This window comes from Eleutherodactylus coqui, chromosome 7, assembly GCF_035609145.1.
Source record: "Eleutherodactylus coqui strain aEleCoq1 chromosome 7, aEleCoq1.hap1, whole genome shotgun sequence".
Taxonomy (NCBI): Eukaryota; Metazoa; Chordata; class Amphibia; order Anura; family Eleutherodactylidae; genus Eleutherodactylus; species Eleutherodactylus coqui.
Window position 1 is genome coordinate 168,345,278 of NC_089843.1, and position 17,244 is coordinate 168,362,521.

A 17,244-nucleotide genomic window follows, 5' to 3' on the forward strand; every position below is an offset into this window, starting at 1 on the left:
TAGCCCCTCGCCTGCCCTATCTGTTGCTGTGTCGTTCCCATCACTTTCTTGAATTGCCCAGATTTTCAGAAAACCTTAGCGAGCATCGGCGATATACAAAAATGCTCGGGTCGCCCATTGACTTCAATGGGGTTCGTTATTCGAAACGAACCCTCGAGCATCGCGAAAAGTTCGTCTCGAGTAACGAGCACTCGAGCATTTTGGTGCTCGCTCATCTCTAAATATAATAGATGCCGTATAAACAATTCAGTACAACTATAAACCTTTGAAACCAGTCAAATATTTTATTGTTAGCTGTAATAAAGATATTGAAAGAAAATGTTACATTTTAAAAGCCAAATATCTCCGATTGCATTAGGTAGAAAAATCACCGTACAGCAGCAACATAGACTAACCCTTCAATAGAAGCAGGTAAGCCAAAGTTAAAACAAAATGAGTTTGGCTGCTTATATATATAATATTGAAGTAATATTGGAAGTATATTTGTGCTCCTCAGTTACTTGCAACTTGCTGATTTTTCACATTAAAAGGACTGTACGGACGCTGTAAGATAATGAAAATGCAAATTTAGATTAATACTAACATATTATGTAAAAAAAAACATCAGAAATACTATTTCGAAAAGCTTCACTGCACCTTAAGGGCGCCCACCCACTGGCGATTTTTTTTTCTTTGCGTTGCGTTTTTTAACATAGGAACTGTCAGTTGCATATGTGTCCTTATTTTTCTCCTAATGCACCCATGAAAGTCAATGGAAATTAATGGAAAAGCCGCGAAAACGCCGCGAAAACGCGGCGTTTTTCACGCACGAAAATCGCAAACGCCAGTGGGTGGGCGCCCTTAGACCTCTAATTAGTATATATATATATATATATATATATATATATATATACACTACCGTTCAAAAGTTTGGGGTCACATTGAAATGTCCTTATTTTTGAAGGAAAAGCACTGTACTTTTCAATGAAGAAAACTTTAAACTAGTCCTAACTTTAAACAAATGCACTCTATACATTGCTAATGTGGTAAATGACTATTCTAGCTGCAAATGTCTGTTTTTTTGTGCAATATCTACAAAGGTGTATAGAGGCCCATTTCCAGCAACTATCACTCCAGTGTTCTAATGGTACAATGTGTTTGCTCATTAGCTCAGAAGGCTAATTGATGATTAGAAAACCCTTGTGCAATGATGTTCACACATCTGAAAACAGTCTAGCTCGTTACAGAAGCTACAAAACTGACCTTCCTGTGAGCAGATTGAGTTTCTGGAGCATCACATTTGTGGGGTCAATTAAACGCTCAAAATGGCCAGAAAAAGAGAACTTTCATCTGAAACTCGACAGTCTATTCTTGTTCTTAGAAATGAAGGCTATTCCATGCGAGAAATTGCTAAGAAATTGAAGATTTCCTACAACGGTGTGTACTACTCCCTTCAGAGGACAGCACAAACAGGCTCTAACCAGAGTAGAAAAAGAAGTGGGAGGCCGCGTTGCACAACTAAGCAAGAAGATAAGCACATTAGAGTCTCTAGTTTGAGAAAGAGACGCCTCACAGGTACCCAACTGGCATCTTCATTAAATAGTACCCGCAAAACACCAGTGTCAACATCTACAGTGAAGAGGCGGCTGCGGGATTTTGGGCTTCAGGGCAGAGTGGCAAAGAAAAAGCCATATCTGAGACTGGCCAATAAAAGAAAAAGATTAAGATGGGCAAAAGAACACAGACATTGGACAGAGGAAGACTGGAAAAAAGTGTTGTGGACGGATGAATCCAAGTTTGAGGTGTTTGGATCACAAAGAAGAACGTTTGTGAGACGCAGAACAAATGAAAAGATGCTGGAAGAATGCCTGACGCCATCTGTTAAGCATGGTGGAGGTAATGTGATGGTCTGGGGTTGCTTTGGTGCTGGTAAGGTGGGAGATTTGTACAGGGTAAAAGGGATTCTGAATAAGGAAGGCTATCACTCCATTTTGCAACGCCATGCCATACCCAGTGGACAGCGCTTGATTGGAACCAACTTCATCCTACAACAGGACAATGACCCTAAACACACCTCCAAATTGTGCAAGAACTATTTACAGCAGAAGCAGGCAGCTGGTATTCTATCGGTAATGGAGTGGCCAGCGCAGTCACCAGATCTGAACCCCATTGAGCTGTTGTGGGAGCAGCTTGACCGTATGGTACGCCAGAAGTGCCCATCCAACCAATCCAACTTGTGGGAGATGCTTCTAGAAGCGTGGGGTGCAATTTCTCAAGCTTACCTCAACAAATTAACAGCTAGAATGTCAAAGGTGTGAAATGCTGTAATTGCTGCAAAAGGAGGATTCTTTGACGAAAGCAAAGTTTGATGTAAAAACAATGTTATTTCAAATACAAATCATTATTTCTAACCTTGTCAATGTCTTGACTCTATTTTCTATTCATTTCACAACGCATGGTGGTGAATAAGTGTGACTTTTCATGGAAAACACAAAATTGTTTGGGTGACCCCAAACTGAACGGTAGTGTATATATATGTTCTTTTAGTTGTTTTCTATTTAGTTTGCTGTGTATCTTAAGGCCAGGGCTACACGACAACTTTGAGTGCAAGACAGGTTATCCTGTCTAGCCCTGCAACATCGCAAACTAATATAAGTTAGTACAGTATTGTTGTGGCCAAGTTGTGATCATGAGCTGATCGTAAGAAATTTTGTGGCTACAGTCCACTTCTCTAAAGGCCTGGGTCCCATGAACTTATTTGCGCAGTGTTTTGCACAAACAAAATTTGCATACACAATACGCAGTGAATAGGAAGCACCCATTGATTTGAATGGGTCCATTCACATAAGCGTATTTTGTGTGCACGGTTTGTTCACGCCAAAAAATATGCAGCATGCTTTAGTTTCCTACGCTTTTGCACACAAAAATAGCACCTATTGAACTAATTAGCTTAATTGCCCATTTCTATGTGTAAGCGTATGGTTGAATTTTTTCTTGCGTGAACGAATGCTTATGATTTGTGTTTGTAAAAGGTAAGGTAAAACACCACATCAGCATGCAAATATTCATATCTGATATTTAGCCAAAGAGTAACAAACAGAGATATTGTGAAATTTAATGACCAATGTTTACCCCCTTCGTTTAACTTTTTTATTTTTAATTTTTGCCTGTCTTATAACATGTAATATTTATATTTCTTATAAGTTTAGTATAGAAAAACTGTAAAATGTTTCTTAAATCATGGATAAAATCCAATCTGTATATTTGTCTGACGTTTATTTTGGTTGGCCTGGGTGTTTTTTTTGTTAATTATAAGGTGTGTTTTCTTGCATTATGTTTTTCTTGTTACTTCTTTAATATAACATCTTCCCCAAAAGGTCCAAACAGACGTTTGGGGAACAATACCATTTTATAGACTCTTTTTTCTCATTAACTGAAGCTGTTGTAGCTGCCATTGTTGCAGGGAAGAACAGTTCTGATAATGTAACAACTGCCACAAGAAGAGCTATGCTGGGTCTAGTAAGCAGTTCAGTCACATAGGTTGGTTTCACACATGCATTGGGGCTCAGTTCAGTTTCCGTTTTTCTGCTCTGATTTTCAAAAAAACTGAAGGTTTCAGTTTGCTTTCAGTCTGCTGCGTCTTTGTTCCAGTCAAAAAAACAGAAGCAAAATGTAAATGATCCATGCCAATATGAGAATGCATCGGGCATGGATGCACCACATTCTTAAGTCTAACATAAATAGGGTTGGGGTAAAGGTGTCTGCTGAGCTGAACCGAATCTTGTGTGAAGAGGTCTGTCTTTTAGCAAGGGAGATTGGGAATGTTTGTAGTGCTCCAGGGGCATCTGAGCAGGAAGGCTGTGTGAGAAGTCCTGTCTCTGCCATGCAGATGTTAAGGCCTTAGTCAGACGGGCGTTTTTTCGCGCGATTTGCGGATCGCATGACGGATGCGCATCCGCAAATCGCGTGACCGGTGCGCGCAAGTCGCCTGCAAATCGCCCGAAAATCTGCTCCTAGCCGCATTTCATTAGAAACGGGCCGGAGCTGTCCAGCGCATTGCATTCAATGGAGACGGCAATACAGCCGTCTCCATTGAAAGCAATGCGCTGCGGGCGAGCCCGGGATGAATTGTCGGGAAGGGCTTAAATATATAAGCCCTTCCCTGCAATTAATCCTAAAATGTGTTAAAATAAAAAAAAATTGTATACTCACCTTCTGCCGGGAGCCGGAGCTCCGAGCGGCCGTCCTGCAGTGGGTGTGAAGGGGGTGTGAGCCAGGCCTGCCCCCTGATTGGCTCAGCGCTGAGCCAATCAGAGGCATGCCTCACTCACACCCATTCATGAATTCATGAATGGATGTGAGTCAGACCTGCCCCTGATTGGCTCAGCGCTGAGAGGCAGCAGTCACTCACCCATTCATGAATTCATGAATGGGTGTGTGAGTGTTTTCAGCCTCTGATTGGTCAGGGCTGTGACCAATCAGAGGCAGATCATTCAGCAGGCGGGGATTTTAAAGCCCCGCCGGCTGAATAGTGCCAAGAAGCAGTTTAGAAGAACTGACAGCGGCCGCGGCTGGACTCTGGCTGCAGCGGAAAGGAGAGTATACAATTTTTTTTTATTTTAACACATTTTAGGATCAATTGCAGGGAAGGGTTTATATATTTAACCCCTTCCCGACAATTCACCCCGCGCACGCTGGCAGCCCATTGCTTTCAATGGAGCGGCTGTATTGCCGCTCCATTGAATTCAATGGGCAAACATTGTTCTTCTCTGCCACAGCTGTTACAGCTGTGCATGCGCAAATCGCGGCTAAAAACGCCCGTCTGACTAAGGCCTAATGAAATGCTATGATGGGAAGTTCTGCTGATACAGCTGTACAGTCCAAGAGACAAAGCTGCCACTGCCGCTTGTTGAGAGACTTTTAAAGGGTTGTCCCAGTTATGAAAAAAGGCATCTCAATGGGCCTACAGTGGTGTAAAGTAATAAAGCACCTCTCAACATTTTGAAATGATTTTAGGGTTGGGGGAAGGGACAGTTTTCCATGTCTGTGTAGGGCACCAAAAAGTGTTGTCTCGATGCTGACCAGTAGATTCTAAAGGAATGCTGGGTAGAAATTGACTATCATACATACTGCAACTCAAGGTGAGTACAATTCAAGTAATCAATACATCACAGAAATTGAGTATACACTAGACAGTGCTCTTCACCAGATATGAATCAACTAGCTTAATTTAGTACTGGTGTTTATCTGGTGTTCACACGGAAAATATTATGAAGTCGTGGTTACTTTAGAGATACCGGGTAAAACATATGTTCACCATTTTGCATGGTTCTTTGCATTACCCAGAAAACACCACAGGGAGGTAACCATGCAACGTTTCCTTTATATAAAATGACATCAGGAAGTGAGAGAATTAAATTCCATACATAAAATTCGGACGCTAATTTTTTTGCGCATAGAATTGAATAATCGAATTGGGACCCATTAGCTTTTACTATTTATGACATAACCAATGCCCGTGCCAAATTTCAAGTTTCTATAATATCGGGAAGTGAGAGAATTACATTCCGTACGTAAAATTTGGACGCTAGTTCTTTTGCGCATAGAATTGACCAATCAATATGGGACTAGAGATGAGTGAACCTACTCGGCCACGCCCCATTTTTGCCCGAGCGCCGCGATTTTCGAGTACTTCTGTACTTGGGCGAAAAGATTCAGGGGGGCGCCGTGGGTGAGTGGGGGGTTGCAGCGGGGAGTGAAGGGGAGAGGGAGAGAGAGAGGGCTCCCCACTGTTCCCCGCTGCTACCCCCGCTCTGCCACACCTCCCCCCGGCGCCCCCCGAATCTTTTCAAATCGCGGTGCTTGATCGAGTACTTACTCGAAACGAGTAGGTTCGCGCATCTCTAGTTGGGACCCATTAGCTTTTCCTATTTAGGACATAATCAATACTCGTGCCAAATTTCACGTTTCTATGACACCGGAAAGTAAGAAAAATACATTCCGTACGTAAAATTTGGATGCTAATTATTTTGCGCATAGAATTGAATAATCGAGTTGGGACCCATTAACTTTTCCTATTTATGACATAATCAATGCTCGTGCCAAATTTCATGTTTCTATGACACCGGAAAGTGAGAGAATTAGATTTCGTACGTAAAATGTGGACGCTAATTCTTATGCGCTTAGAATTGAACAATCGAGGTGGGACCCCTTAACTTTTCCTAATTATGACATAATCAATGCCCGAACCAAATTTCATGTTTCTATGACACCAAGAAGTAAGAGAATTAGATTCCGTATATAAAATTTGGACGCTAGTTCTTTTGCGCTAGAATTGAATAATCGAGTTGGGACCCATTAACTTTACCTATTTATGACATTCAATGCTTATGGCAAATTTCATGTTTCTATGACATTGGGAAGTGAGAGATTTAGATTATGTGCCTAAAATTTCTACTCTAATTCTTTTGCGCTAGAATTAAATAAATGAGTTGGGACCCATTAGCTTTTCCTATTTATGACATAATCAATGCTCGTGCCAAATTTCCCGTTTCTATGATACCGGAAAGTGAGAAAATTACATTCCGCACGAAAATTTGGATGCTAATTCTTTTGCGCATAAAATTGAATAATCATGTTGGGACCCATTAGCTTTTCCTATTTATGACATAATCAATGCTCGTGCCAAATTTCGAGTTTCTATGACACCGGGAAGTGAGAGAATTAGATTCTGTATGTAAAATTTGAACGCTAGTTCTTTTGCGCTAGAATTGAATAATCGAGTTGGGACCCATTAACTTTACCTATTTATGACATTCAATGCTTATGGCAAATTTCATGTTTCTATGACATTGGGAAGTGAGAGATTTAGATTATGTGCCTAAAATTTCTACTCTAATTCTTTTGCGCTAGAATTAAATAAATGAGTTGGGACCCATTAGCTTTTCCTATTTATGACATAATCAATGCTCGTGCCAAATTTCCCGTTTCTATGATACCGGAAAGTGAGAAAATTACATTCCGCACGAAAATTTGGATGCTAATTCTTTTGCGCATAAAATTGAATAATCATGTTGGGACCCATTAGCTTTTCCTATTTATGACATAATCAATGCTCGTGCCAAATTTCGAGTTTCTATGACACCGGGAAGTGAGAGAATTAGATTCTGTATGTAAAATTTGAACGCTAATTCTTTTGCGCATATAATTGAATAATCAAGTTGGGACCTATTAACTTTTCCTATTTATGACATATTCGATGCCCGTGCCAAATGTTAAGTTTTTATGACATTGGTAAAGGAGAGATTTAGATTATGTAGGTAAAATTTCCACACCAATTCTTTTGCGCTAGAATTGAATAATCGAGTTGGGACCCAATTACTTTTCCTATTTTCGAGATAATCTATGCTTGTGCCAAATTTCATGTTTCTACGACATCGGGAAGTTGGAGAACTTTTGGCGAGTCAGTCAGTCAGTGAGTGAGTCAGTGAGGGCTTTTGTCTTTATATATATAGACTAACTGATATACCCGGCTTCGCCCGAGTTAATTTGGTACTGGTGTTTATCTGGTGTTCACACGGAAAATCTTATGAAGTCGTGGTTGCTTTAGAGATACTGGAAAAACATATGTTTACCATTTTGCATAGCTCTCTGCGTTACCCAGGAAAGACCACAGGGAGGTAACCATGCAACGTATCCTTTAAATTAAATGACATCAGGAAGTGAGAGAATTAGATTCCATACGTAAAATTTGGACGCTAATTCTTATGCGCATAAAATTGAATAATCGATTTGGGACCCATTAACTTTTCCAATATATTACATATTCAATGCCCGTGCCAAATTTTAAGTTTCTATGACATCGGGAAGTGAGAGAATTAGATTTTGTACGTAAAATGTGGACGTTAAATCTTTTGCACTTAGAATTGAACAATCGAGGTGGGAACCATTAACTTTTCCTATTTATGACATAATCAATTCCCGTTCCAAATTTCATGTTTCTATGACACCAAGAAGTGAGAGAATAAGATTCCGTATGTAAAATTTGAACGCTAGTTCTTTTGCGCTTGAATTGAATAATTGAGTTGGGACCCATTAACTTTTCCTATTTATGACATATTCAATGCTTATGGCAAATTTCATGTTCCTATGACATTGGGAAGTGAGAGATTTAGATTATGTACGTCAGTTTCAACGCTAATTCTTTTGCACTAGAATTAAATAATCGAGTTGGGACCTATTAACTTTTCCTATTTATGACATAATCAATACTCGTGCCAAATTTCACGTTTCTATGACGCCGGAAAGTGAGTAAATTACATTCCGTACGTAAAATTTGGCCGATAATTCTTTTGCACATAGAGTTGAATAACCGAGTTGGGACCCATTAGCTTTTCCTATTTATAACATAATCTATGTTCGTGCCAAATTTCACGTTTCTATGAGACCGGAAAGTGAGAAAATTACATTCCGTACGTAAAATTTGGATGATAATTCTTTTGCGCATAGAATTGAATAATCAAGTTGGGACCCATTAGCTTTTCCTATTTATGACATAATCAATGCTCGTGCCAAACTTCACGTTTCTACGACACCGGAAAGTGAGAAAAATACATTCCGCGCGTAAAATTTGGACGGTAATTCTTTTGCGCATAGAATTGAATAATCAAGTTGGGACCCATTAGCTTTTCCTATTTATGACATGATCAATGCTCGTGCCAAATTTCAAGTTTCTATGACACCGGAAAGTGAGAAAATTACATTCCGTACGTAAAATTTGGATGCTAATTCTTTTGCACATAGAATTGAATAATCGAGTTGGGACCCATTAGCTTTTCCTATTTATGACATATTCAATGCTCGTGCCAAATTTCGAGTTTCCATGACACCAGGAAGTGAGAGAATTAGATACCGTACGTAAAATTTGGACGCTAATTCTTATGCGCATAAAATTGAATAATCGATTTGGGACCCATTAACTTTTCCTATTTATTACATATTCAATGCCCGTGCCAAATTTTAAGTTTCTATGACATCGGGAAGTGAGAGAATTAGATTTTGTACGTAAAATGTGGACGTTAAATCTTTTGCGCTTAGAATTGAACAATCGAGGTGGGACCCATTAACTTTTCCTATTTATGACATAATCAATACTCGTGCCAAATTTCATGTTTCTATGACACCAAGAAGTGAGAGAATTAGATTCCGTACGTAAAATTTGAACGCTAGTTCTTTTGTGCTAGAATTGAATATTCGAGTTGGGACCCATTAACTTTTCCCATTTATGACATATTCAATGCTTATGACAAATTTCATGTTTCTATGACATTGGGAAGTGAGAGATTTAGATTATGTACGTAAAGTTTCAACGCTAATTCTTTTGCGCATAGAATTGAATAATCGAGTTGGGACCTATTAGCTTTTCATATTTATGACATAATCAACATTCATGCCAAATTTCACGCTTCTATGACACCGGAAAGTGAGAAAATTACATTCCGTACATAAAATTTGGATGCTAATTCTTTTGTGCATAGAATTGAATAATCGAGCTGGGACCCATTAGCTTTTCCTATTTATGACATAATCAATGCTCGTGCCAAATTTCCCATTTCTATGACACCGGAAAGTAAAAAAATTACATTCGTACGTAAAATTTGGACACAAATTGTTTTGCACATAAAATTGAACAATCGAGTTGGGACATATTAGCTTTTCCTACTTATGACATATTCAATGCTCCTGCCAAATTTCGAGTTTCTATGACACAGGGAAGTGAGAGAATTAGATTCCGTACGTAAAATTTGGACACTATTTCTTTTGCGCATAGAATTGACAAATCAAGTTGGGACCTATTAACTTTTCCTATTTATGACATATTCAATGCCCGTGCCAAATTTTAAGTTTCTATGACATCGGGAGGAGAGAGAATTAGATTTCGTACGTAAAATGTGGCCGCTAATTTTTTTGTGCTTAAAATTGAACAATCGAGGTGGGACCCATTAACTTTTCCTATTTATGACATAATCAATTCCCATTCCAAATTTCATGTTTCTATGACACCAAGAAGTGAGAGAATTAGATACCGTACGTAAAATTTGAACTCTAGTTCTTTTGCGCTAGAATTGAATATTCGAGTTGGGACCCATTAACTTTTCTTATATATGACATATTCAATGCTTATGGCAAATTTCATGTTTCTATGACATTGGGAAGTGAGAGATTTAGATGATGTACGTAAAGTTTCAACGCTAATTCTTTTGCGCTAGAATTAAATAATCGAGTTGAGACCTATTAACTTTTCCTATTTATGACATAATCAATGCTCGTGCCAAATTTCACGTTTCTATGACGCCGGAAACTGAGAAAATTACATTCCGTACGTAAAATTTTGACGGTAATTCTTTTGCGCACAGAATTGAATAATTGAGTTGGGACCCATTAGCTTTTCCTATTTATGACATAATCAACATTCGCGCCAAATTTCACGCTTCTATGACACCGGAAAGTGAGAAAATTACATTCCGTACGTAAAATTTTGACGCTAATTCTTTTGAGCATAGAATTGAATAATCGAGTTGGGACCCATTGGCTTTTCCTATTTATGACATAATCAATGCTCCTGCCAAATTTCGAGTTTCTATGACACCGGAAAGTAAGAGAATTAGATTCCGTACGTAAAATCTGGACGCTAATTCTTTTGCGCTTAGAATTGAATAATGGAGTTGGGAACCATTAGCTTTTCCTATTTATGACATAATCACTTATCACAGAGACGGGAAGTCTATATGTAAATTTTTCTTAAAAGCCCTTCACAGGTATAGACTAAAAGAATATAGTTTATTAGAAACTCTTAAAAACATATACGGGCTGACTAACAGTACTAACATACATTAACACAAAAAAGAGGAGAAGATATATTTCGGTGCAAGTTTGAATTATGCATCCAATGTCTCCAATGTAGATAATGGTCACAATAGCATGGTCAGTATAAGTGGATAACTTTAGTGCATATACAGAGTTCCTGCACTGAATGACTGGTGACAGTCGTATGTAGAGGTCGCAGAGAACTACGGCTCTGAATGACTGGTGAAGTCACAGAGAAATACGGCTCAACGCGCTTCTCCGCTCGCTTTAGAGCGGTTCATCAGGAGCCACAGATGTATATTTGACCAAAAAATCTTTAGTGGGATTAATAGCGTCAATCATTTAATTGACTAAGCTATCTTCCTCTTTTAGGATATATAATCAGTAGGATTAAATTGGCAAGAAAGTGGGTTGTCTGCGAAGATGTCGCCAACAGGTATATATATATACCAGACACCGTTAGACAAAAAGCCAGCAGAGTACGATGGTATAGTGGCTATGTTGGTAAAGAAGGAAGGAGGACTCGGATAAAGAACTTATGCACTGACAGTAGTCACAAGTCAGATGCGTGTTTAGATATGTCAGCTATAAGGATCCTGTATTTAGCGCTGTATACCTATCCTCCTACAAGTGTTGCAATGTTAGCAGCACTAATGTAGAATTTCTAGTCATATGCACTGACATTAATAGAAAGTCAGGTGCATGTTCAGATAGGTCAGCTAAAGAGGATCCTGTATTTAAAGCTGCATACCTATCCTCCTAAAAGTGTTGCAATGTCAGCAACACTAATGTAGAAATGCTAGACTCCTATCAAAAGTTCAGACAACCAATCTAATATTCAAGCAGGCAGCCAAAGATAGGCTTCAACAAATTTTTCTGCTCAAACAATAGGTCCCCAAGATAAGGCTACCTAGTGTGCCAAACATAGAGTAAAATAACAAACAGATAAAGCCTGTGGCCCTGATGGTGTGGCTCACCATCAGGGCCACAGGCTTTATCTGTTTGTTATTTTACTCTATGTTTGGCACACTAGGTAGCCTTATCTTGGGGACCTATTGTTTGAGCAGAAAAATTTGTTGAAGCCTATCTTTGGCTGCCTGCTTGAATATTAGATTGGTTGTCTGAACTTTTGATAGGAGTCTAGCATTTCTACATTAGTGTTGCTGACATTGCAACACTTTTAGGAGGATAGGTATGCAGCTTTAAATACAGGATCCTCTTTAGCTGACCTATCTGAACATGCACCTGACTTTCTATTAATGTCAGTGCATATGACTAGAAATTCTACATTAGTGCTGCTAACATTGCAACACTTGTAGGAGGATAGGTATACAGCGCTAAATACAGGATCCTTATAGCTGACATATCTAAACACGCATCTGACTTGTGACTACTGTCAGTGCATAAGTTCTTTATCCGAGTCCTCCTTCCTTCTTTACCAACGTAGCCACTATACCATCGTACTCTGCTGGCTTTTTGTCTAACGGTGTCTGGTATATATATATACCTGTTGGCGACATCTTCGCAGACAACCCACTTTCTTGCCAATTTAATCCTACTGATTATATATCCTAAAAGAGGAAGATAGCTTAGTCAATTAAATGATTGACGCTATTAATCCCACTAAAGATTTTTTGGTCAAATATACATCTGTGGCTCCTGATGAACCGCTCTAAAGCGAGCGGAGAAGCGCGTTGAGCCGTATTTCTCTGTGACTTCACCAGTTATTCAGAGCCGTAGTTCTCTGCGACCTCTACATACGACTGTCACCAGTCATTCAGTGCAGGAACTCTGTATATGCACTAAAGTTATCCACTTATACTGACCATGCTATTGTGACCATTATCTACATTGGAGACATTGGATGCATAATTCAAACTTGCACCGAAATATATCTTCTCCTCTTTTTTGTGTTAATGTATGTTAGTACTGTTAGTCAGCCCGTATATGTTTTTAAGAGTTTCTAATAAACTATATTCTTTTAGTCTATACCTGTGAAGGGCTTTTATGACATAATCAATGCTCGTGCCAAATTTCCCATTTCTATGACACCGGAAAGTAAAAAAATTACATTCCGTTCGTAAAATTTGGACGCTAATTGTTTTGCGCATAGAAATGAATAATCAAGTTGGGACCCATTAGCTTTTCCTATTTATGACATATTCAATGCTCCTGCCAAATTTCAAGTTTCTATGACACCGGAAAGTGAGAGAATTACATTTCGTACGTAATATTTGGACGCTAATTCTTTTGCCCATAGAATTGAATAATCGAGTTGGGACCCATTAGCTTTTCCTATTTATGACATAATCAATGCTCGTGCCAAACTTCACGTTTCTACGACACCGGAAAGTGAGAAAAATACATTCCGCACGTAAAATTTGGATGGTAATTCTTTTGCGCATAGAATTGAATAATCAAGTTGGGAGCCATTAGCTTTTCCTATTTATGACATAATCAATGCTCGTGCCAAATTTCCCGTTTCTATGACACCGGAAAGTGAGAAAATTACATTCCGTATGTTAAATTTGGCTGCTAATTCTTTTGCGCATAGAATTGAATAATCGAGTTGGGACCCATTAGCTTTTCCTATTTATGACATAATTAATGCCCGTGCCAAATTCCCATTTCTATGACACCGGAAAGTAAAAAAATTACATTCGTATGTAAAATTTGGACGCTAATTCTTTGGCGCATAGAATTAAATAATCAAGTTGGGACCTCTCAACTTTTCCTATTTATGACATTCAATGCCCGTGCCAAATTTTAAGTTTCTATGACATCGGGAAGTGAGAGAATTAGATTTCGTACATAAAATGTGGACGCTAATTCTTTTGCGCTTAGAATTGAACAATCGCGGTGGGACCCATTAACTTTTCCTATTTATGACATAATCAATCCCCTTTCCAAATTTCATGTTTCTATGACACCAAGAAGTGAGAGAATTAGATTCCATACGTAATATTTGAACGCTAGTTCTTTTGCGCTAGAATTGAATATTCGAGTTGGGACCTATTAACTTTTCCTATTTATGACATATTCAATGCTTATGGCAAATTTCATGTTTCTATGACATTGGGAAGTGAGAGATTTAGATGATGTACGTGAAGTTTCGACACTAATTCTTTTGCGCTAGAATTGAATAATCGAGTTGGGACCTATTAACTTTTCCTATTTATGTCATAATCAATGCTTGTGCCAAATTTCATGCTTCTATGACGCCGGAAAGTTAGTAATTTACATTCCGTACATTAAATTTGGACGCTAATTCTTTTGCGCATAGAAATGAACAATCGAGTTGGGACATATTGGCTTTTCTATTTATGACATAATCAATGCTCGTGCCAAATTTCCCATTTCTATGACGTCGGAAAGTGAGAAAATTACATTCCGTACGTCAAATTTGGACGCTAATTCTTTTGCGCATAGAATCGAATAATCGAGTTGGGACCCATTAGCTTTTCCTGTTTATGACATAATCAATGCTCGTGCCAAATTTTCCGTTTCGATGACACCGGAAAGTGAGAAAATTACATTCCGTACGTAAAATTTGGACGCTAATTCTTTTGTGCATAGAATTGAATAATCAAGTTGGGACTAGAGATGAGCGAGCACCAAAATGCTCGGGTGCTCGTTACTCGAGTCGAACTTTCAGTGATGCTCGAGAGTGCGTTTCGAGTAACGAACCCCATTGAAGTCAATGGGTGACTCGAGCATTTTTGTATATGACGGATGCTCGCTAAGGTTTTCATTTGTGAAAATCTGCAAAACCCAAGAAAGTGATGGAAACGACACAGAATCGGATAGGGCAGGCGAGGAGCTACATGTTGGGCTGCATCTCAAGCTCCCAGGTCCCACTATTAAGCCAAAATAGTGGCAAGAGTGATAACCCCCCCCCCCCCCCCGCACTGTCAGGCCTCAGTCAGACGGGCGAATTTTCGTGCGATTTGCGCATGCGTCTGGCGATTTTGTAAACCATTGCTTTGCAATGGTATTGGACACATGAGCGCTTTCTATGCGCTCGTCTGATAAATTATAGAACAGAAATCGTAGATCGCACCTATCTGGGATCTGCGATTCCTGTTCTCTTCTCTATATGCGCTCAATGGGGTCGGCGGCAGCAGCGCCGACCCCATTGAGAACATATAGAAGACAAATCATTCTTCTCTGCCACAGCTGTAACAGCTGTGGCAGAGAAGAACGATGTTCGCCCATTGAATTCAATGGAGCCGGCAATACAGCCGGCTCCATTGAAAGCAATGGGCTGCTGGACAGCGCTGGATGAATTGTCGGGAAGGGCTTAAATATATAAGCCCTTCCCTGCAATTCATCCAGAAATGTGTTAAAATAAAAAATATATATATACTCACCTTGTCTCGGCAGCCGGAGTTCAGTGAGGTTGGCCTGCAGTGGGTGTGACTCAAAGCTGCCTCTGATTGGCTCAGGCTGAGCCAATAAGGGGCAGCTTTGAGTCACACCCCCTTCACACCCACTGCAGTCCGGCCGCGCTGAATTCCCGCTGCCGGGACAAGGTAAGTATATATATATATTTTTTATTTTAACACATTTCTGGATGAATTGCAGGGAAGGGCTTATATATTTAAGCCCTTCCCGACAATTCATCCAGCGCTGTCCAGCAGCCCATTGCTTTCAATGGAGCCGGCTGTATTGCCGGCTCCATTGAATTCAATGGGCAAACATCGTTCTTCTCTGCCACAGCTGTAACAGCTGTGGCAGAGAAGAATGATTTGTCTTCTATATGTTCTCAATGGGGTCGGCGCTGCTGCCGCCGGCCCCAGTGAGCGCATATAGAGAAGAGAACAGGAATCGCAGATCCCAGATAGGTGCGATCTGCGATTTCTGTTCTATAATTTATCGGACGAGCACATAGAAAGCGCTCATGTGTCCAATACCATTGCGAAGCAATGGTTTTACAAAATCGCCAGACGCATGCGCATGAGCAAATCGCACGAAAAATCGCCCGTCTGACTGAGCAATGGGCTGCCGGCGATTGCGGGATGAATTGTCAGGAAGGGCTTAAATATATAAGCCCTTCCCTGCAATTCATCCAGAAATGTGTAAAAATTACAAAAAAAAATATACTTACCTGGTCCCGGCAGACGGAGTTCAGCGCGGCCAGCTGGCAGTTCTCCTGAACTGCTCTGAACAGCTGTGAGTAGTATTCAGCTGCCGGGGATTTAAAATCCCCGCCTGCTGAATGAGCTGCCTCTGATTGGTCACAGCCTGACCAATCAGAGGCAGCTCTCACTCACACCCATTTATGAATTCATGAGTGGGTGAGTGAGTGCTGCCTGTGATTGGCTCAGCGCAGGGACAGCTGAGAGTCGGCTCCATTGAATTCAATGGGCTAACATCGTTCTGCCGGGACAAGGTGAGTATATATTTTTTTATTTTTACACATTTCTGGATGAATTGCAGGGAAGGGCTTATATATTTAAGCCCTTCCCGACAATTCATCCCGCAATCGCCGGCAGCCCATTGCTATCAATGGAGCCGGCTGTATTGCCGGCTCCATTGAATTCAATGGTCAGTGCTTGTGTAATCGAGACGGGTACCGCGTGGTGCTCGTCTCGGGTAACGAGCATCTCGAGCACCCTAATACTCGAACGAGCATCAAGCTCGGACGAGTATGCTCGTATCTCTAGTTGGGACCTATTAACTTTTCCTATTTATGACATATTCAATGCCCGTGCCAAATTTTAAGTTTCTATGACATTGGTAAGTGAGAGATTTAGATTATGTATGTAAAATTTCGACGCCAATTCTTTTGTGCTAGAATTGAATAATCGAGTTGGAACCCAATTATTTTTCCTATTTTGGAGATAATTTATGCTTGTGCCAAATTTAATGTTTCTACGACATGGGGAAGTTGGAGAACTTTTGGCGAGTCAGTCAGTCAGTCAGTGAGTGAGTGAGTGAGTCAGTCAGTGAGTGAGTCAGTGAGGGCTTTCGTCTTTATATATATATAGACTAGCTGATATACCCGAGTTAATTTGGTACTGGTGTTTATCTGGTGTTCACACGGAAAATCTTATGAAGTCGTGGTTGCTTTAGAGATACCGGAAAAACATATGTTTACCATTTTGCATAGCTCTCTGCGTTACCCAGGAAACACCACGGGGAGGTAACGATGCAACGTTTCCTTTATATAAAATGACATCAGGAAGTGAGAGAATTAGATTCCATACGTAAAATTTCAACGCTAATTTTTTTTGCACTCAGAATTCAATAATCGAGTTGGGACCTATTAACTTTTCCTATTTATGACATAATCAATGCCTGTGCCAAATTTCAAGTTTCTATGACATCGGGAAGTGAGCGAATTAGATTTCGTACGTAAAATGTGGACGCTAATTCTTTTGCGCTTAGAATTGAACA

General features: G+C 39.9%; 1 protein-coding gene across 1 annotated transcript in view; it reads right to left on the reverse strand.

Annotated features, from left to right (window-relative positions):
• Positions 1-260: 260 nt before the first annotated feature.
• Positions 261-17,244, reverse strand: part of LOC136572951 (alcohol dehydrogenase 1-like) — a 77,357-nt gene continuing 60,373 nt past the window's right edge. The window contains exon 9 of the mRNA XM_066573996.1: positions 261-543. Coding sequence (XP_066430093.1) covers positions 519-543 — 25 coding nt within the window. The 3' untranslated portion in view covers positions 261-518. The remainder of the gene's footprint in view (positions 544-17,244) is intronic.